The 16721-nt window shown below is 37.6% G+C and overlaps 1 protein-coding gene and 1 long non-coding RNA gene across 2 annotated transcripts; one reads left to right on the top strand and one right to left on the bottom strand.

Moving 5' to 3' along the window:
• Positions 1-6919: 6919 nt before the first annotated feature.
• On the bottom strand, positions 6920-10153 carry LOC127651296 (uncharacterized). The gene is made up of 3 exons (XR_007971562.1): positions 10055-10153; positions 8800-8984; positions 6920-6982 (listed from the first exon to the last, which is right to left on the bottom strand). It is a non-coding gene; the product is annotated as an uncharacterized LOC127651296 (long non-coding RNA).
• Positions 10154-10216: 63 nt separating this feature from the next.
• On the top strand, positions 10217-16503 carry LOC127651324 (methylmalonic aciduria type A homolog, mitochondrial-like). The gene is made up of 3 exons (XM_052137103.1): positions 10217-10361; positions 12561-12646; positions 16260-16503. The coding sequence occupies exons 1-3, from the start codon at positions 10217-10219 to the stop codon at positions 16431-16433; spliced, it is 405 nt and encodes a 134-aa protein (XP_051993063.1). The 3' UTR covers positions 16434-16503.
• The last annotated feature ends 218 nt before the right edge of the window (positions 16504-16721 follow it).

The raw sequence follows: 16721 nt of genomic DNA, 5'->3' as shown, positions 1-16721 counted from the left end.
TTAAAACGGCTCTTAAATAAAAAGCTGAAAGGGAAACAATAGAGAGTTAAAAAAATTACTTTGAAGAAACTGAAAAAGAAAGATATTGAAGGACAAGATGCATTGTGATGCATCGAGAATCATTTTATAATCAAATCATTACACTTTGAATCGTAATTGGATGAGTCATACCTCTACAGTAATCTAATTACATGGTAGAATATGTAATTAGTAGTTAGTAATTCATAACTTTTTTAGAGTAACTTCCCCAAAACTGCTCAACGCAGAGCAAAAGGATATACTTTTGGATCTGAAAATACTTTTAGTGATCTGTCTCCATTCTGTCAGTCATCACCTGTCACCTCTCTGTACTTGTGACTTCAAGAATGTCTAGTGAAAGTCTCATGTCCGGAAAGTTTTCGTTTATTGAGGACATTGGGAAGATGCTGATGGGACAAGGGCATAAAGTGTCAGTACTGGCTGTGGATCCTTCCTCATGCACAAACGGAGGTGAGCAGACACACAAATGGGGGAAAGTTTCTGTGCCTTAAAGGAAGATTGTTATCATAAATTAAATCTAAAACTAAATGTAAAAAAATTATTTCCATAAACTGAAATAAAAAAAAAATAATAATTGGAAAAACAAATGTATGCTACTCCCAAAAATAGTACGGAGCAGATGGCGCAGTTGTAAACACTTAAACAACTGAAATCTGGGAATCCCAAAATGTTGAACCAAATTTTCAAAGGATCTCAACACTCCATTCTCATATAGGTCACTGAGCGTATTAACCTCCCTCACCATCCACCCTGACCAGAAGAAAGGAGACTTATTAATACATCATTTTGGGTTTAGCCATGTGCTCGCGGTAACATTTAACTGTCCATACCAAACTTTTGTCCATATCGAGAGCAAATGGGAGATAACGGGTGTAAATTAACTTCTCCGAATAGTTTGATAGAAAGGCTTTGCAATGGCAAAATAGGGGCAAGGACTTCCTTTTCAATACAAAACCAGGAAGGGGCTCTCTCAGGTGAAAGTGACCAATGCACCAAATATCTGAGACCGAATGCATAATAATAAAAATAAATCTTGGGTAGGCCTAGCCCACCTTTGTCAATCGGCCTACGCGATTTACTGAAACGTAATCTGGGACGTTTACCATTCCAAATTAAGGACTTTGCTATGCTATCAAATTGCTTGAAATACGAGAGGGGGACATCTATAGGGAGAGACTGTAGCAGGTAGTTGAATTTTGTAATACAATTCATTTTAATAACATTAACTTTCCCAATTATAGATAAATGTAATGAAGCCCACTTGCCCATATCGCTACAAAAACTTTTTATTAAAGGGTCAAAATTAACTCTAACTAAATCACACAAAATTTGCTGGGAATAAAATACCCAAATACTTAATGCCCTGTTTGGGCCACTGGAAGGCGCCCGGCCTAAAAGCCTTTACCAGGTAGTATGCTGTCAGGGCCAAAGCTTCAGATTTAGACCAATTAACTCTGTATCTTGAAAATTTTGAAAAGGAATACATAATTCTGTGGAGGCAAGGCATATATCTAGTAAGGTCGGTGACGAAAAATAAAATATAATCTGCGTCAAGCAAAAGCTTTTGCGACACACCTCCCGCCACCACTCCTGGAAAATCATCCTCTTTTCTTAACGCGGCTGCTAATGGTTCCAGGGCAAGACGGAACACAAATGGGGAAAGAGTGCAACTCTACCACATGCCCCTATTCAGAGTCATCTAATCTGAAATTAATCCATTTGTTTGTACCGCCGCTACCGGGTGTCTATAAAGTAACTTAATCCAACCAATAAAAGTATATTTTATAACCTGTACATTTCCAAAATCTTGAAAGATAATCCCATTCTACCACATCACATTCCTTTTCGGCGTCAAGTGATATGGCAGCCACTGGAGTCTGATCATTCGCCACTGACCACATGATATTGATGAAATGCCTAATGTTATCAGAAGAGCTGCTGCCCCGAATAAACCCCACCTGATCTATATGTATAAGAGATGTCATAACTTAATCGGTTAGCCAAAATATTTGATCATATTTTTATGTCTAGCTGGATATGGGAGATTGGACGGTAACTCCTACACTCGCTTGGATCTTTGTCCTTTTTTTGTATTTTCTCCCCTTTTTCTCCCCAATTTGGAATGCCCAATTCCCAGTGTTCACTAAGTCCTCATGGTGGCGTAGTGACTCGCCTCAATTGGGGTGGCGGAGGATGAATCTCAGTTGCCTTCACGTCTGAGACCACCAAACCGCGCATCTTATCACATGGCTGGTTGCGCATGTTGCCACGGAGACATAGCGTGTGGAGGCTTCACGCCATCCACCACGGCATCAACGAACAACTCACCATGCACCCTACCAAGAGCGAACCACATTATAGTGACCACGAGGAGGTTACCCAATGTGACTCTACCCTCCCTAGCAACCGGGCCAATTTGATTGCAAAGAAGACCTGACTGGAGTCACTCGTGAAGGGATAGTAGTCAGCGTCTTTACCACTGAGCTACCCAGGCCCCATTGTCCTTTTTTAGAATCAGATTGATCCATACTTGTGTTGATTGAAGCGTTACATTCTTTAATGATTCTGTATAAGCTTCTAACAAAAGTGGAGCCAGTTCTGTAGAATAAGATCTAAACAATTCTGTGGCAAAGCCGTCTGGCCCTAATTACCTTGTCAAGCTCCTCCAAGCTTATCTCAGAATCAAGAGAATTATTTTGCTCTGTCATCAGTTTAGGGAGTTCTAATGGTTCCGCAAAGTTTCTAATATCTTCATCAGTAGACGAAGGTGTGGAACTATAGAGATCAAGATTGTTTAAAAGCATTTTTAATATCAATGGCAAGGTAAATATTTCACCACCAACAAATTTCACTGAGGGAATGGTAGAAAAAGACTCTCTCTGCTTTATATATCTAGCCAATAGCTTCCCTGCTTTGTCCCCCGACTCAAAGTATGACTATCTTACACTGAATAGTCAAAACTCCACCTTCCACGACAACATAGTATTATATCTGTATTTCAATCATGCCAATTCTCTGAGGCCATCAGACAATATGCTCATCCCTGTGAAGCGTCACTTGATTTTGCTTCACTATGATCAAGGACTGAGTTCATCAAAATATTAAAGTCCCCTCCCAATATTATAGCACAAGGGGTGCCAACAGCTTGCAAAATCCCTTCAAGATCTATCAAAAAAAAATTTGTGATACAGAATTACACAACAGAAAATAATCTATAAATAATCTATAGGAGGCATAAGCAAAAAGAGCATGTAGATTCATCCACATAACTGTCCCGAAGGGCTGTTCCTCCACAAAATAAGCTCCAGCCGCTAGGTGGAACCAGCACAAAAAGAAACAAAAAGTTGCCCAATTTCCTCGGACAGTCAAAATAATGTTCAGCGAGTCAGACCCAATTGGCTACAATGTGAGTATCACTCAATTACTTACTCACTCCTTTAACTTTATTAAGGTCATCGCTTGCTGTGGGCATGTCAATATTTTAAACTCTGTGTGTTCGCTCGATTTCCAATTTATGGCCTGTTAAGTCGAGCAGACTCTGGAAGAGCCCATCTAGGAATTTCACCATACCTTCTTCGTCCACAGGAATTCCAACAATTCGGACGTTGTTTCGCCGGTTACGATTCTCCAAGTCTTCCAATTTTTCCCAGATGCGTTCCAAGTCTGCCTTGGTCGCTAGCGGGTTAGCAGCCTTTTTCCTTCTCCGATAACTCCAGATAATCTATCCGTTTCTCAATATCTGCCACTCTTGTAATCATCTCAGTGAATTTCGTCTACATGGCAGTGACCGATCGACATATTACAGCAAGATTCTCCTCGTCAGCAATGACCTTCGTCAGCATTGCCGACACGTTCATCAATTGACACCAAATTTCCTTCACTTCACCATCCAAATTGACTCCCAGGCTTTTGGCCTGCTGCTCAGGGGCTTCAGCTTGAGTATGTAAGTGTATTTTAATATCTCCAGAGCCCAAGGATTTTGAATGTCTTCCTAGAACACGCTCCCGCTCCCTTCATATGAAAATCTGTCTACAGGCTTTAATATGCAACCTAGTAAGTCCGGGAAAGGCTAATTTTTTAAGTTGCATAACAAGCCATTCACACATTGGCAAAAAAGGTGAATATTTCATGAACAATGTTACATACTGCACCTTTAAATATTATTATACTGCTTTTAAAAATAAACCAGAGTGCATAATTTTATAATTCACTAGCGATCGAATAAAGCTGCATGCTTTGACTGGACATAATATGACAATAGCCTCCTTCCCTACCCAGCAGAGTTTACATTTCTGTCACAGAGAATATAAATGATTGCATAAGTGTAATTTCAGCAGGGCCGTTTCTAAGCATGTTGGGCTCCTAAGCGAAATCCTACTTTGAGGCCACCCGCAATTATTTACAAATTGGACATTTGAGAGTTCAGCAATACGACCTACATTACACAAATGCCTGTTTTCCCCATTATGCCTTAAAGGTGCAATATGTATTTACTTTACTAAAGCATACAATTATCATAATAATTATCAGTTAAATATGGCTTCTCCGAAAACAATGCTACAGTCAGTATATTCTACTTTGAAATGTCCGTTCCGGGATGGAATTTCTGTTTGTGTTTTGACCTGTGTGATCCCACCCACTGCCCATTTCCCAATAGTATTTAGAGTTGCCCACCCAGAGTTGCCAGATTTTAAACAAGTTAGAGGGAAAACACAGTGCGCTGCAGCCATGGAAGCCAGCAATATATCAAGCTTACATTGACAAAGTTATAAAAAATCCACATGAGCTGGCTTATAATTTGCAACATTGCAAACGTATACATTAGCTGATCTATTTACAGTGTAAGGCTCGTTGCTTGCCATTTGTTAGTTTGCTCGTTCCTACGACTAAAATAAAAACTAGATACTGACAAACAAAACTAAAACTAAAAAGAACTAACAAACAAACTGAAAACTAAACTATATTACAGTGAAAAATTGAAAACTGAAATGAAAAATTTGAAACTATTATAACCTTGAAGGTGATGGTGCCAGTTTGATCTTAGTACTTGACTTGTATGCTTTAGCTAAATTGAAGTAATCTGGACTCAGTATACATAATCGTGTAAATAAGATTTAAGATTTAAATTGAGAGAGCCTTTTTGTTGTCACTAAAGGCAGATTTATTCTTCTGACTCAAACCTACAACTTAGCATGAAGTGGACCTCTCCAAAAAAATAACCAAAACTCGCATCAACGCAAACCACAACAGCTGTGATTGGTCCGCTTTGTAACCAGAGAACATCCCCCAAGATGATTAAAAAGATAGGCTATCTGAGGTAGCATTGCATTATCTTTAAGATTATTTTAAGATATATGCATGGTGAACAGTAATTAATCATATTTAATAAGTTATGAAAATGGAACGCTTCTAATTTGTCAGCAATTTAGGTTTAGCATCATCGATGTAGAAATGCGAACCGGCCTTCAGTCTCAACATCAGATCGCACACCAACAGAATGCACTTACCGTCTGATGCATATTGCACACAAAACTCGAGAGTGCTGCCACGATGTAGTGAGCGGTAAACTGATTTTCTAGTTTTAAGTAACTTTTGTGAGTAAAGCACACAGGACTTTTTATAAGTCCGCCTGGAAACAGAGTTATGTTCACAAGATTCTGGGTTGATACAATGATTGGTTTTGAGGATTAAATAATCGTTGAATTTGACAAAGTTTGCCAGGTTATTGACATCAAATCTTTTAAAGATAGAGTTTTTTGAGGCACGAAGGATCAAAGTCAGATATCCATAAGCTTAACTTCATTCTGTAGGCTTTTTGTGCTGTATTTTGACTCTACACATTATCCTACAAATGTCTGTGCAATTGCTTGAAGGGACTGCTGCACCATTATTTAAATTATTTATTTTCACACGCCTTTATTATTGAAAACAGATAACTTTGCCCCTAAGCAGCATGTAATGTCGAAACTGACTGTGATTGATTGCTGTAAAATAAAATTTGCATGGCTCCTCTGATAATACTCACCGATTTGGATAAAAGTTCATTCCTGCGGGACGTGCAAGTTGCCATTCTACAAACACGGAAAAACCCGGTCATTCACATGTAGGCCTAATATTGTAAAAATTGTATTGAGGGTTGCACGATCTACTAAACTAGTCGGTACTTTAGGTCCGTGCTTACTAATTGCCCTGCTGAAAAAAACAATAGAAACCATTACAGAAATGCTAATGGTTTCCAATACAAAACCATTACAAACCATCAGCCGTTAACCATTAAAACCATTACCAAATGGTGTCCATTACGTAGTGTGTTTTGAGCCATATTCCATTAGGATTTATTGGTTTGTATAGGTTTCCATTACAAATTTGTATTGGTCTTGATTTGCACATATTTAATGGTTTCCATTACAGCTTGTATTGGTTCTGATTTGTAATGGTTTTCTTACAAATTTGTATTGGTCATGATTTGTACATATTTAATGGTTTCCATTGCAGTTCCATTGCAGTTTTGTATTGGTTCTTGTAATGGTTTCATTACAAATTTGTATTGGTATTGATTTGCACATATTTAATGGTTTCCAGTAAAGATTGTATTGGTTAAGATTTGTATGTTTAATGGTTACATGCTTTTAGCTGTTAATAATTAGGACATGCGTTTTTAATTAATTTTTAATTAATTAATTTGAATTATTACTACAATTATACACAATATAAACTGCACACCAACTTTTCAATATAGCTTACAGCTCAGGTTTTGTTTAGCAAAGAATGAAGAACATGCACCTGAAATAAAAATTATATACAGTATTAAGACCTGCTTGTTTACTCAACCCAGCTGGAAATAAACATCTGACACAAAACATTAATATTAAAATTTTATTGCTTAATTCACAGTTAAGTTCACACTTAATTCACAGGCTTCACTGGGGCTGACTGATCAGACCTGCAAAAAGAAGGAGAATTCATTAGGACAATGTACCTCTTAAACCACATTACCAGTAGATTATCCATACATATATTTATATATATTCATCAACATCTTTGGGCGTACTTTGAGCAGATTCAAGATCTTGACAGCTGTGAACTTTGTCCACTAGTCATGTAATGTCCATATCATTACAGTCATCTCTTTATTTAACCTTATTTAACCTGGTGTAGGTTTTAAATTATGAAACAGATAGTTCAGGTTAGGGATGCACCGAAATTTAGTTAAGTTAGTGTTTTTGCTCTTAAAAACAGACGCGCACATAATAGTATCCAACTGCAGAGCCGCAGCACTATTGAATGGGAAAGGCGGCTGGGTCTCGAGTACAACATGTTTGAAAAGCTGCTAGACGCGGCGCAACGGTCAAATATGTCCAATTGTCCATCTAACACATATTTACATAGAAAAACTGTTAAAAAGCAGCGGAGCTGACTGAAAACAGCATGAAGTAATCGCATCATCTCCATAACAGGGTATATACAGGAATCATGGAATTAAATTTAAGACCTTTTTTAAGACCCCTTCCATACATTTTAAGACCTCATCGCCACTTCAAGTTTTAACTGTTAACATCGGCGAAACCTTACATTTTGATTGTAAGATAGCACAACTAAACAGTCTTATTAATGTAACATAATTCAGAAGGGTGGGAATGAAGCACAAGATAATTAATTCAGTGACTACCCCAATGCAAGGTTTATTAGAAAAGAGAAACCAGAATTAGACCAATAAACAAAACAATTGACAACTTATTGAAGAGGGAAAATAAACCTCTCCGAGCTAAAGGGACAATAAGTTCACAAAGTATATTCAAAAGACGTATTTGTAACATCAACTCTTAAAACTGTCTGCAAACCATAGCTCTTTTGTGGTACACTTCTCATGACAAACACCTGACTGGTCAGGCAGTTTACCTGTGATTACCACGGAGTGCTTGATTTGATGCACCTGAGCAGAATGTCATTAGGGGTGTGCACGAATATTCGATCTGTAATTATTATTCGAAAAAATTTAATACTATTCGAATTTTACTACGTTGCTTTGCTGGCCATAAATGCTGTGATTCCATGATAAATCCAAAGCACTAACTCGCAGTTATAATTAAATGCACTGGATGGCGCTTTGTAGCATGTTGACTGTATTTGATCACATAATGTCGTCGCGAAGTTTGGAATTACTTGGATGAAAATGATCTTACTAAATGATCTTACAAAATGGAATTACTTTTAAAATTAATCAAATTAATTGATACAGAGTTATTTAAGCAATAAGGTACGAGAGGCTGTGCTGTATCGTGAATAAGTAACGGCTGGAGGGCGTTGTTAGGCACGACGCGAAGCAGAGTAACCCCTTCAGCCGTGACTTATTCACGATACAGCACTTGCCTCGAGTACCTTATTGCTTTTATAAAACGGTTACCACACAATAAAAATATTAAAGTAAAAAAAACATGTATTAGTGCAACTTTCATGAAGTAAAATAACTAAAAGCCTTCCTTCCGCTAGAAAAAAAATAGTCCCTGACCGTGAACTAGCCTGGTAATACCAGACTCTGCTACTTCACTTTGCTTCGTAGACAGAGTCTGGAATAGCATAATAGAGAAGTGTTTTCTCTCCCGCTAGGGGGCGATTTCTGAAGTTTAAAATCATTGGTTACCCGTAAGCCAATCAGATAAATTTATGTTATGCGCCGACACAGCCGCATCTAACCACAGACATATATATACTTAAAATAAAGATACGTTTAGTGGGTATAGCGTAGCTTGAAATGCCTACCAGCCAATTTTAATATCTGTGCTTTGTAGTATTGCCCCTGGTCCTCTGGCGATTTCTTCCACAAAATATTATATTTTTTCTTGGTTTCAAAATCCTTGAGATCCTTTGGACAGAAGCCTTTTACGTAGTCCAAGGGCACTATCTGTCGGATGTTGTCGTCAATATACCGGACGTAGGCAAACATGCTAACATACAAGACAAATGACAATTAATAAAAACACATTTTATATCAATTAATTTGTATTAGCAACACAAAATTTCTTATTTGTGACCAAATATATAACATAACCAATAAACATGACAAAAAAAGTCAAATAAAACAAAGATACAAATTAAATAAACAGTTCTTTAATTTGTTCAGGTAACTGTTAGGTTTATCTAACATTAGTATTTAAGTAGGCTGTAGGCCTGAAATAAATAAATAAATAAATAAACTGACATTGAATGATCAAATGCAAATAAATTAATGCATGCATTAACTAAGGCATCCAGTCAAAACGTGTGATTCTTTGTCTTTTATTGTTTAATTAACATTAACATTAACGTTAACGTTATTTGATAGAGAGCAGCATGTTTATTAGGCTGCTGTCGACCTAATGCACGGATAACATATCGGAATGTTTCAACTGTTTACGTTCACTTAAGGCATATCCTCAATCAACTGTATTTACGTTACGTGAATAAGTTAACCTTACTGGGCAAGACATTGACTGTTAAATTAATTCGGTAACGTAGGCTACTTTCATGCTTGTCTGTGTCAGCCTTTAATTAAGTTACTTTTGTTATTATTACTATCAACAGACTTAACTTACGTGGTATGTTAATAAGCAGTCAAGTTACTTACTAACAATGTTGATACATAACGTTACATTCCGAGACAGAAACGATTTAACGTTAGCAGAAAATCTCTATTGACCGACACATTTAATTCAATACTCAAATCGTCCATCCTTTCCAGCAGTTTCCATCCTTTTAGGATAACTTATTGAGTCCACTTTGTCTCATTTTAAATGGCTATACATATTTTTTTACTAACTTACGACAACATAACCATAATTATCTGCATAGCTGGCACTGAGGTAATGTTAGCACCGGATAAATAGTGCTAACGTTACACAGCCCGGTACGAAAGTCTAACGTTACCTCAATACTGACATAAAGTAGTAAAGACAGAGAAAAGGTATAAAATATGGACAGAAAATAAATATTGCATCGAAAATAACAGGAAAGAAAAGTATTAATGACACTAACTTACCTGACAGAAAAAGTTGGGTGGTTTCGCTAGTGAACGGGCAGATCAGTTTACCGTTATTTCAGTTGGCACTCTGTCACGCGCAAGCTAAGCTCCGCCCCCTTTTTACATGATAAGAACTCAACAACTCGTCTCGAGCATCATTATTTATTTTTTTGGACAAATATGCGTAGAAATAGGCAAAAATATAAGCTATACTTTGAACCTCAAAGTAAGGCAAAGATACCTCGCCAGACACTGTGTCGACATGACAGGCCAAGTGTTGATGTTGATGTTGACGAGGAAGAGAGCCAAACAGCCAATGAAACAGGTAAATTAACGTTAGACTATCGAGCTTATCCAGTAGGATTGTCCCGATTATTTGAATATATATGTTATCAATTATAACCATAGTTGACAAGCAGAGTTAAATAAGAGGCGATCTGGTGCTGGAATGTGTTGTTTTTGAAATCATGCAGAAGCAAGCCTAGTAGATGTAAAGATGAAACTATCATAGTAAACATGAGTTCGATGTCGATAAATTAAACTTAATGTGCTATTGAAATTGGTTTCTGGATATCGTAATGTTATCGCACACACACACACACACACACACACACACACACACACACACACACACACACACACACACACACACACACACACACACACACACACACACACACACACCGTTTATTTATGTAATTTTAAATCTATTTTGTTGTTGCAATAATTGTAAAAAAAAATATGCATCTAGCCTATAATTATGTGTATGTGTATATTAAATCATTATCATCAAACCAAAGAAAACACTACATTTATTGGAGTGGTAATGGTTCATACTGGTGTTCAGTAGATACTTGTAACCTATAAGTTGTAACCTATTGGTCCTTAATGGTATCCAATAGAAAAAACATGCCACCAATAGAAGAAAGCAAACTACCAATAGAGACTTGCTAGGACCATTACAGTTTCCATTAAAACCAATACAGAAAAATAGACAAAACATGCCACCAATAGGAGAAAGCAAATTACCAATAGAGACCTACTAGGACCATTACAGTTTCCATCAAAACCAATACAGTTCCCTATATAACCAATAAAACCATTAGCAATTCTGTAATGGTTTCTATTGTTTTTTTCAGCAGGGTGTGGATCACATGATTTCTGTTGTGCTTTTTCCTTTTGGTGATAGCGGGAGGAACATTTCTGTCTACAAACTGCATCACCTGAATTTGTTGCGTGCAAATACGTTCTCTAATATAGGCTATGCAAATATATTTGGAATTACGCAAAAGTGTAAATAGAGTGAAAAAGTGGCGCTGCACATTTTCAGAGCGTTGTGGACATCTACAGTGGTCATTTTCACATACTTTACAAGCCAAAATTCTTACAAAGTGCCCTGAATCAAGAAACTATAGGGACATGACTGATACATTTCGTACTTTGTATAAAAAATACACATGCACATTTCTGCGCAATGTGACAAAAAGTAAACATGACTCTTGGCAGTGGTTTAAAAGGATTTCAAAAATGGCTTTTGGATTGATTCCTGCTTTGAAACTTAGAAATGCAGATTGAGACTTAAATGACCACACACGACCACCAGTTTATCCTGCTAAAGAGCCTGGACCTTTTGCCAAGTGAGATTGAGTATATTATATGTTTATTTTCAGCATTAGGCTGTTTATTTCATAAAACAAAACATTTTAATTTAACTTAATTAGCCTATATTATTTTTCATTTATTTAATTAAACACTCATGGTAAACTAAATATTTATAACTATTTGTAGAATGCATTTTCAAATTTGTCTTGCATTTTCTGGGCCTGCAGAGGTAATGTCAATATAATGACCCATTTTAAGAGTGGTCAAAATAAAATTAAGTTCCATTTTGATGGAGCTGTTGAAATGTTTCAAATGTAAAAAAATAAAAATAAAATATTACTTGGATTTAATTTACACCCTGGATGTTAGAAAAGATACTTGGACTAATTGTGTGTTCTGTAGCTGTTCACATATAAATTAACTTAAAAAACACAGTGTAAGGCCACATCCACACTAATCTGTTTTCAGTTTTCTAACGTCATCATTTTCCAGAGTAAACAGTTATGGAGAGCGTTTTTGAAAGTCTCAGTTTTCGGTGGATGAAAAAAACAGTTCCAGTGTGGATGAGAGGCGTAATCCACAACATCAATGCATTTTCAAACAACAATGTGTTGTTTTCCTCCACCGGAAAGAGAGGGTTTCAGATACACTCTCCGTTACTGCATTCTTTGGAAAAACGGTGATGTTGGGAAAATGAAAACCAGTGTTTTTAAACAAACATGGATTAGTGTGGATGTGGGCTGAGACTTAGATTTCAATTGTATTGTCAATTTTGAAATCCTCAGCTTAAAATGGGATTAATAAACTCTAATCTTTTAATTTTTACTGTAAGATTGTGCTTCAATTACATGTTCGGGGGAAATGTATCTGTGCATGCTAAGTAACTCTGCAGTGTCATCTGAGTTTTGACGTCTCTGCACAGGTGTTGGTCAGTCTGACTTTGTGGTGGCTGACATGGTGGATATGTTTGTACTGCTGATCCCACCAGCAGGGGGAGATAAACTACAGGTAAACAGTCCCTATTGCCGTAGAATAACATCTGAAGCTTTAGGTCTTTTGACACTAAACTATTTACATTCTTTGTGGGAATGTTAAATAAATGTATATACAATTTTATATAATCTTTTTATAAATATACACTATTCCTCAAAACAGCTTGAATCAATGACAACCAATGAAATGAAAATAGAAGCTGTCCCTTTTGTATTTGTACACTGTGTTGATGAGTGTCTTAAATAGTATTTTAATAAAGAGAATCAAAAGAGGCATTATTAAGATGGCAGACTTGGTGGTAGTTACAAAATCAGATGGCGATTTGGTTGTTCCAGCTCAGAGGATTCAGGCAGAATATACAAGTGCCCTGAAGTTGCTTCGAAAGAACTCCAAGATCTGGAAACCAAAGTTGTGTTTGAAAAACTCTTCATCTATGAAAACAAATCACACACATGTTGTTCTGTATTTCCACTTTTGAAATCTCCAATTGTAAATTTTATTTATAGTTCTGTTTGTAGTATTCTATTGTTTTTTTTTTTTTTTTTTTCCCATAACAGATGGAATGAGAAGTTGAATTAACATGAATTTTGGAATTTCTTAATATTTGGTATTTCCCCTTTTGCCTTGAATGTGTGCATTTGAGCTTGGGATGGACACCAGTAATTTGTGCAAAACATGATCCATGTTATCACAGCATAATCTGAAAATGTTCTAAATCGTTTGTGTGAATCAGTACAAACAAGGAAATCTAGCTAAAGAGAGACTAAAGAGTTAATATTATCATAGATGTCACAACATGTAACAAATTATTTATTTTTTGTTATTTTTTTTAGGAAGGACCTGAAATCAATTTTATAGAATGTTTAAAAAAGATAGAATGATGAGCCAAAATATTAAGACCTCTCACAGGTGAAGTGAATAACGTTGATCATCTCCTACCAAAGGCACATATCAAGGTCTAGGTAGATAAGATGGTAAGTGAACAATCGTTAGTCTCGTAATCAACATGTTGGATGCAGGAGAAATGGACAGCAGGAAAGACCTGAGCGACATTGACAAGGGTCAAATTATTATGGCCAGATGACTGGGTTGGAGCATCTCTGAAACGGCAAGGCTTGTAGGGTTCTCCCTGTCAGCAGTGGTGAGTACCTATGATCAGTGGTCCGAGGAGAGACAAACCACAAACTGGCTACTTTTTTGGTATTGGGCGCCCAAGACTCATCGATGCACAAGGGTAATGAAGGTTAACCTGTCTGGTTTGAACCGACAGAAGTTCTTCTGTGGCACAAGTCACAGACAATTTTAATGATGGTTTTGGAAGAAATGTGTCACAACACATCACATCACGCTGCGCATTGGGCTGCGTAGCTGCAAAACAGTCAGAGTGCCCATGTCTTGACTCCTGTCCATCGTCGAATGCGCCAGAACTGGACCTTGGAGCAGTGGAAGAAGGTTGCCTGGTCTGACATGTCACGTTTTCATTTACATCACATGGACGGCCGTGTACATGTTCGCTGTTTTCCTGGGGAAGTGTTGGCACCAGGATGCACTGTGGGAAGACGACAAGTATGTGGAGGGAGTGTGATGCTCTGGGCAAATTCTGCTGGGAAACCCAGCTATTCATGTGGATGTCAATTTGACATGTGCCACCTACCTAAACATTGACACCCCTTCATGGCAATGATATTCCCTGATGGCAGAAGCCTCTTTCAGCAGGATAATGCACCCTGCGACACAGCACACATTGTTCTGGAATGGTTTGAGGGAAATGATGAAGAGTTCAAGGTGTTACCCTGGCCTACAAATCCGATTGAGCATCTGTGGGATGTGCTGGACCAACAAGTCCATCCACGGTGGCTCCACCTCGCAGAACTTGAAGGATCTGCTGCTAACGTCTTGGGGCTATATACCTCAGGACACCTTCAGGGGTCATGTAGAGTCCATGCCTCGGCGGGTCAGTGCTGTTTTGGCGGCACGCAGAGGACCAGCAGCATATTAGGCATAATGTCATAATTCTTTGGCCCATCAGTGTATATACTCATTAAATCTCATCAGGTGATATATATCTCTCACCTGATGAGGTTTAATGAGGAATAAGGTACATTTTTATTCACAAGATATGAGGTTGAAGATGTATGCGATGACAGGGCATGTTTCCATATAGTCACATTTTTCTCTGCATGCCCGCTTGATTATCTAATCAAAATATGCTTTGACGTGAGGACAGAAAATATTAATGAATATGGTCAATGATTGAAGATTTAGATAAAGAAAATCCCCCCACAAGTTGTCAGTGCTTTTTGTTTCACCTCTAGAGGCCGCTGTTATACTGTAGAATCCTCCAGCTCCTGCCACAGAGGAACACGGAGGAAAAAACTATTATTGGCACAGATTAATCTGTAAAACCGATATATCTGTCTACCCTTTCTACAAATAGGGTATAATCAAAAATGTCTTATTCGTTTTACATCATAGCATTTTTTTAACACTATTAAATAGCCCTGTAAATATTTAAAGCCATGTTTCATAACCTATTTTAATGGTAATTCTTTTGTAACACTTTTCCCTTCTATCTTTCTCTAAGAATTGATTCTAAGTTAAAAACATTTTATATATCTTCAGTCTCACTGAAAAGGAGGTGTCCTGTCCTGTGGAGTAGTCAGTGAAGTCATTGCAAAATGTCCTACTCTGCTCTGTCAATTCTTCCCTTTTTGTGCCATTACCTCCCGTATTACTTCTGCCCGCAGGGCACAGAGCCAACATTGGCAGCCCTTTGAATGTCCAAATGCTGCCTCATGCATTTAGCTGATTAGAGGCCACCCACATGGATGAGAGCCGCCAAAGCTTTTGTCTCCCCTCAGCAGCATGGTTTCTGAGCTCCATCTTTTTAACTAAAGGATGCAACGGTCATATTGATTTTTTCCCCTCCCTGAAGACTTTCTAGTGTGTAGGTCTTTTACTGAAACTGAGGATGGAGTGATGTGTGTGGGCAAACCATTCATCCTTTACATTTCAGGCAGCTCATATGTAAAGAAACTGCCCACTTCCATTCTCAGAGTTAATTTATCCCTTTGCTTTTGTAATTCTTATCTTGCTATATAGTCAAAAGTGTCACAGTGATTTTCGAACTAGGACGTGTCTTAGCACTATCCCTCACCCGACCCTAACACTATCCATTAACTATCATTAACATAAGAAGGAAATTATATGTTTAAAAGAGCGTTTACCCCAAAATGAAAATTCTGTCATCATTTAGTCACCCTCGTGTTGTTCCAAACCCATATGACTTTCTTCTGTGGAACACAAGAGGATATGTTACCCAGAAAGACAGCCTTAGTCACCATTCACTTTCATTGTAAGGAAAATGAATCATGATTCATGACAAGGCTAACATTCTGCCTAACATCTCATTTCGTGTTACATGAAAAAAAGGCCATACTGGTTTGAAACAACACAAGAGTGCGTAAATGATGACATCATTTTCAGTTTTGGGTGAACTATCCCTTTTATAATGTTGTCAAAGCCTATAGTTCCACATTGTACTTCCCTGCTTCTAATCCATATCTACACATTTCATACTAAACTTTCTCTCTTTTTGACCCTCCCTCTCATGCCTGTGCCTGGTTAGGTGGTTTGTGTATCTTCTCAGATAGGGCAGGATGTGACTGAGCTGTGGGAAACCATGCTACAGTTCAGGGATGTGATGCTGAGCACTGGGACGCTCAAATTCCGATGGCAAAATCAACAGAAGGTGTGGCTGTGGAACCTGATCCAGGAGAACGCTGTACAACACTTCCAGTAGCATCCAGCTGTGTTTTTTGAGCTCCCAGAGCCGGAACGTCAAGTCACGTGGCTCCTTCTTAAAGTCTTCACCACCACTCTGTGGAAAGTTGTTCTATGGAGGGCTTAAAAATATTAAGACAATTGAGTCTTCTTAGCTTGGATTTTACAAGCTTTAATGACATTTGATAGTCATTATTTGTGAGATAACCGTTTCATATTGCTGTTATGTTATTTGGTAAGTTAGTGAAACTGTATTAAAATAATTAAATATCACACCTTGCAAAATGCAAGTTAATCACACAATCAG

The sequence above is a fragment of the Xyrauchen texanus genome, chromosome 11 (genome assembly GCF_025860055.1).
Source record: "Xyrauchen texanus isolate HMW12.3.18 chromosome 11, RBS_HiC_50CHRs, whole genome shotgun sequence".
NCBI classification, from domain to species: Eukaryota; Metazoa; Chordata; class Actinopteri; order Cypriniformes; family Catostomidae; genus Xyrauchen; species Xyrauchen texanus.
This window is presented reverse-complemented; position numbering and strand designations above follow the sequence as displayed.

Bases quoted from the DNA above. Each gene is read 5' to 3' on its own strand.
- LOC127651324 (XM_052137103.1), top strand. From the start codon at position 10,217: ATGCGTAGAAATAGGCAAAAATATAAGCTATACTTTGAACCTCAAAGT. The intron at 10,362-12,560 runs GTAAATTAACGT...GTCTCTGCACAG, and splicing joins CCAAACAGCCAATGAAACAG to GTGTTGGTCAGTCTGACTTT. The intron at 12,647-16,259 runs GTAAACAGTCCC...GTGCCTGGTTAG, and splicing joins CAGGGGGAGATAAACTACAG to GTGGTTTGTGTATCTTCTCA.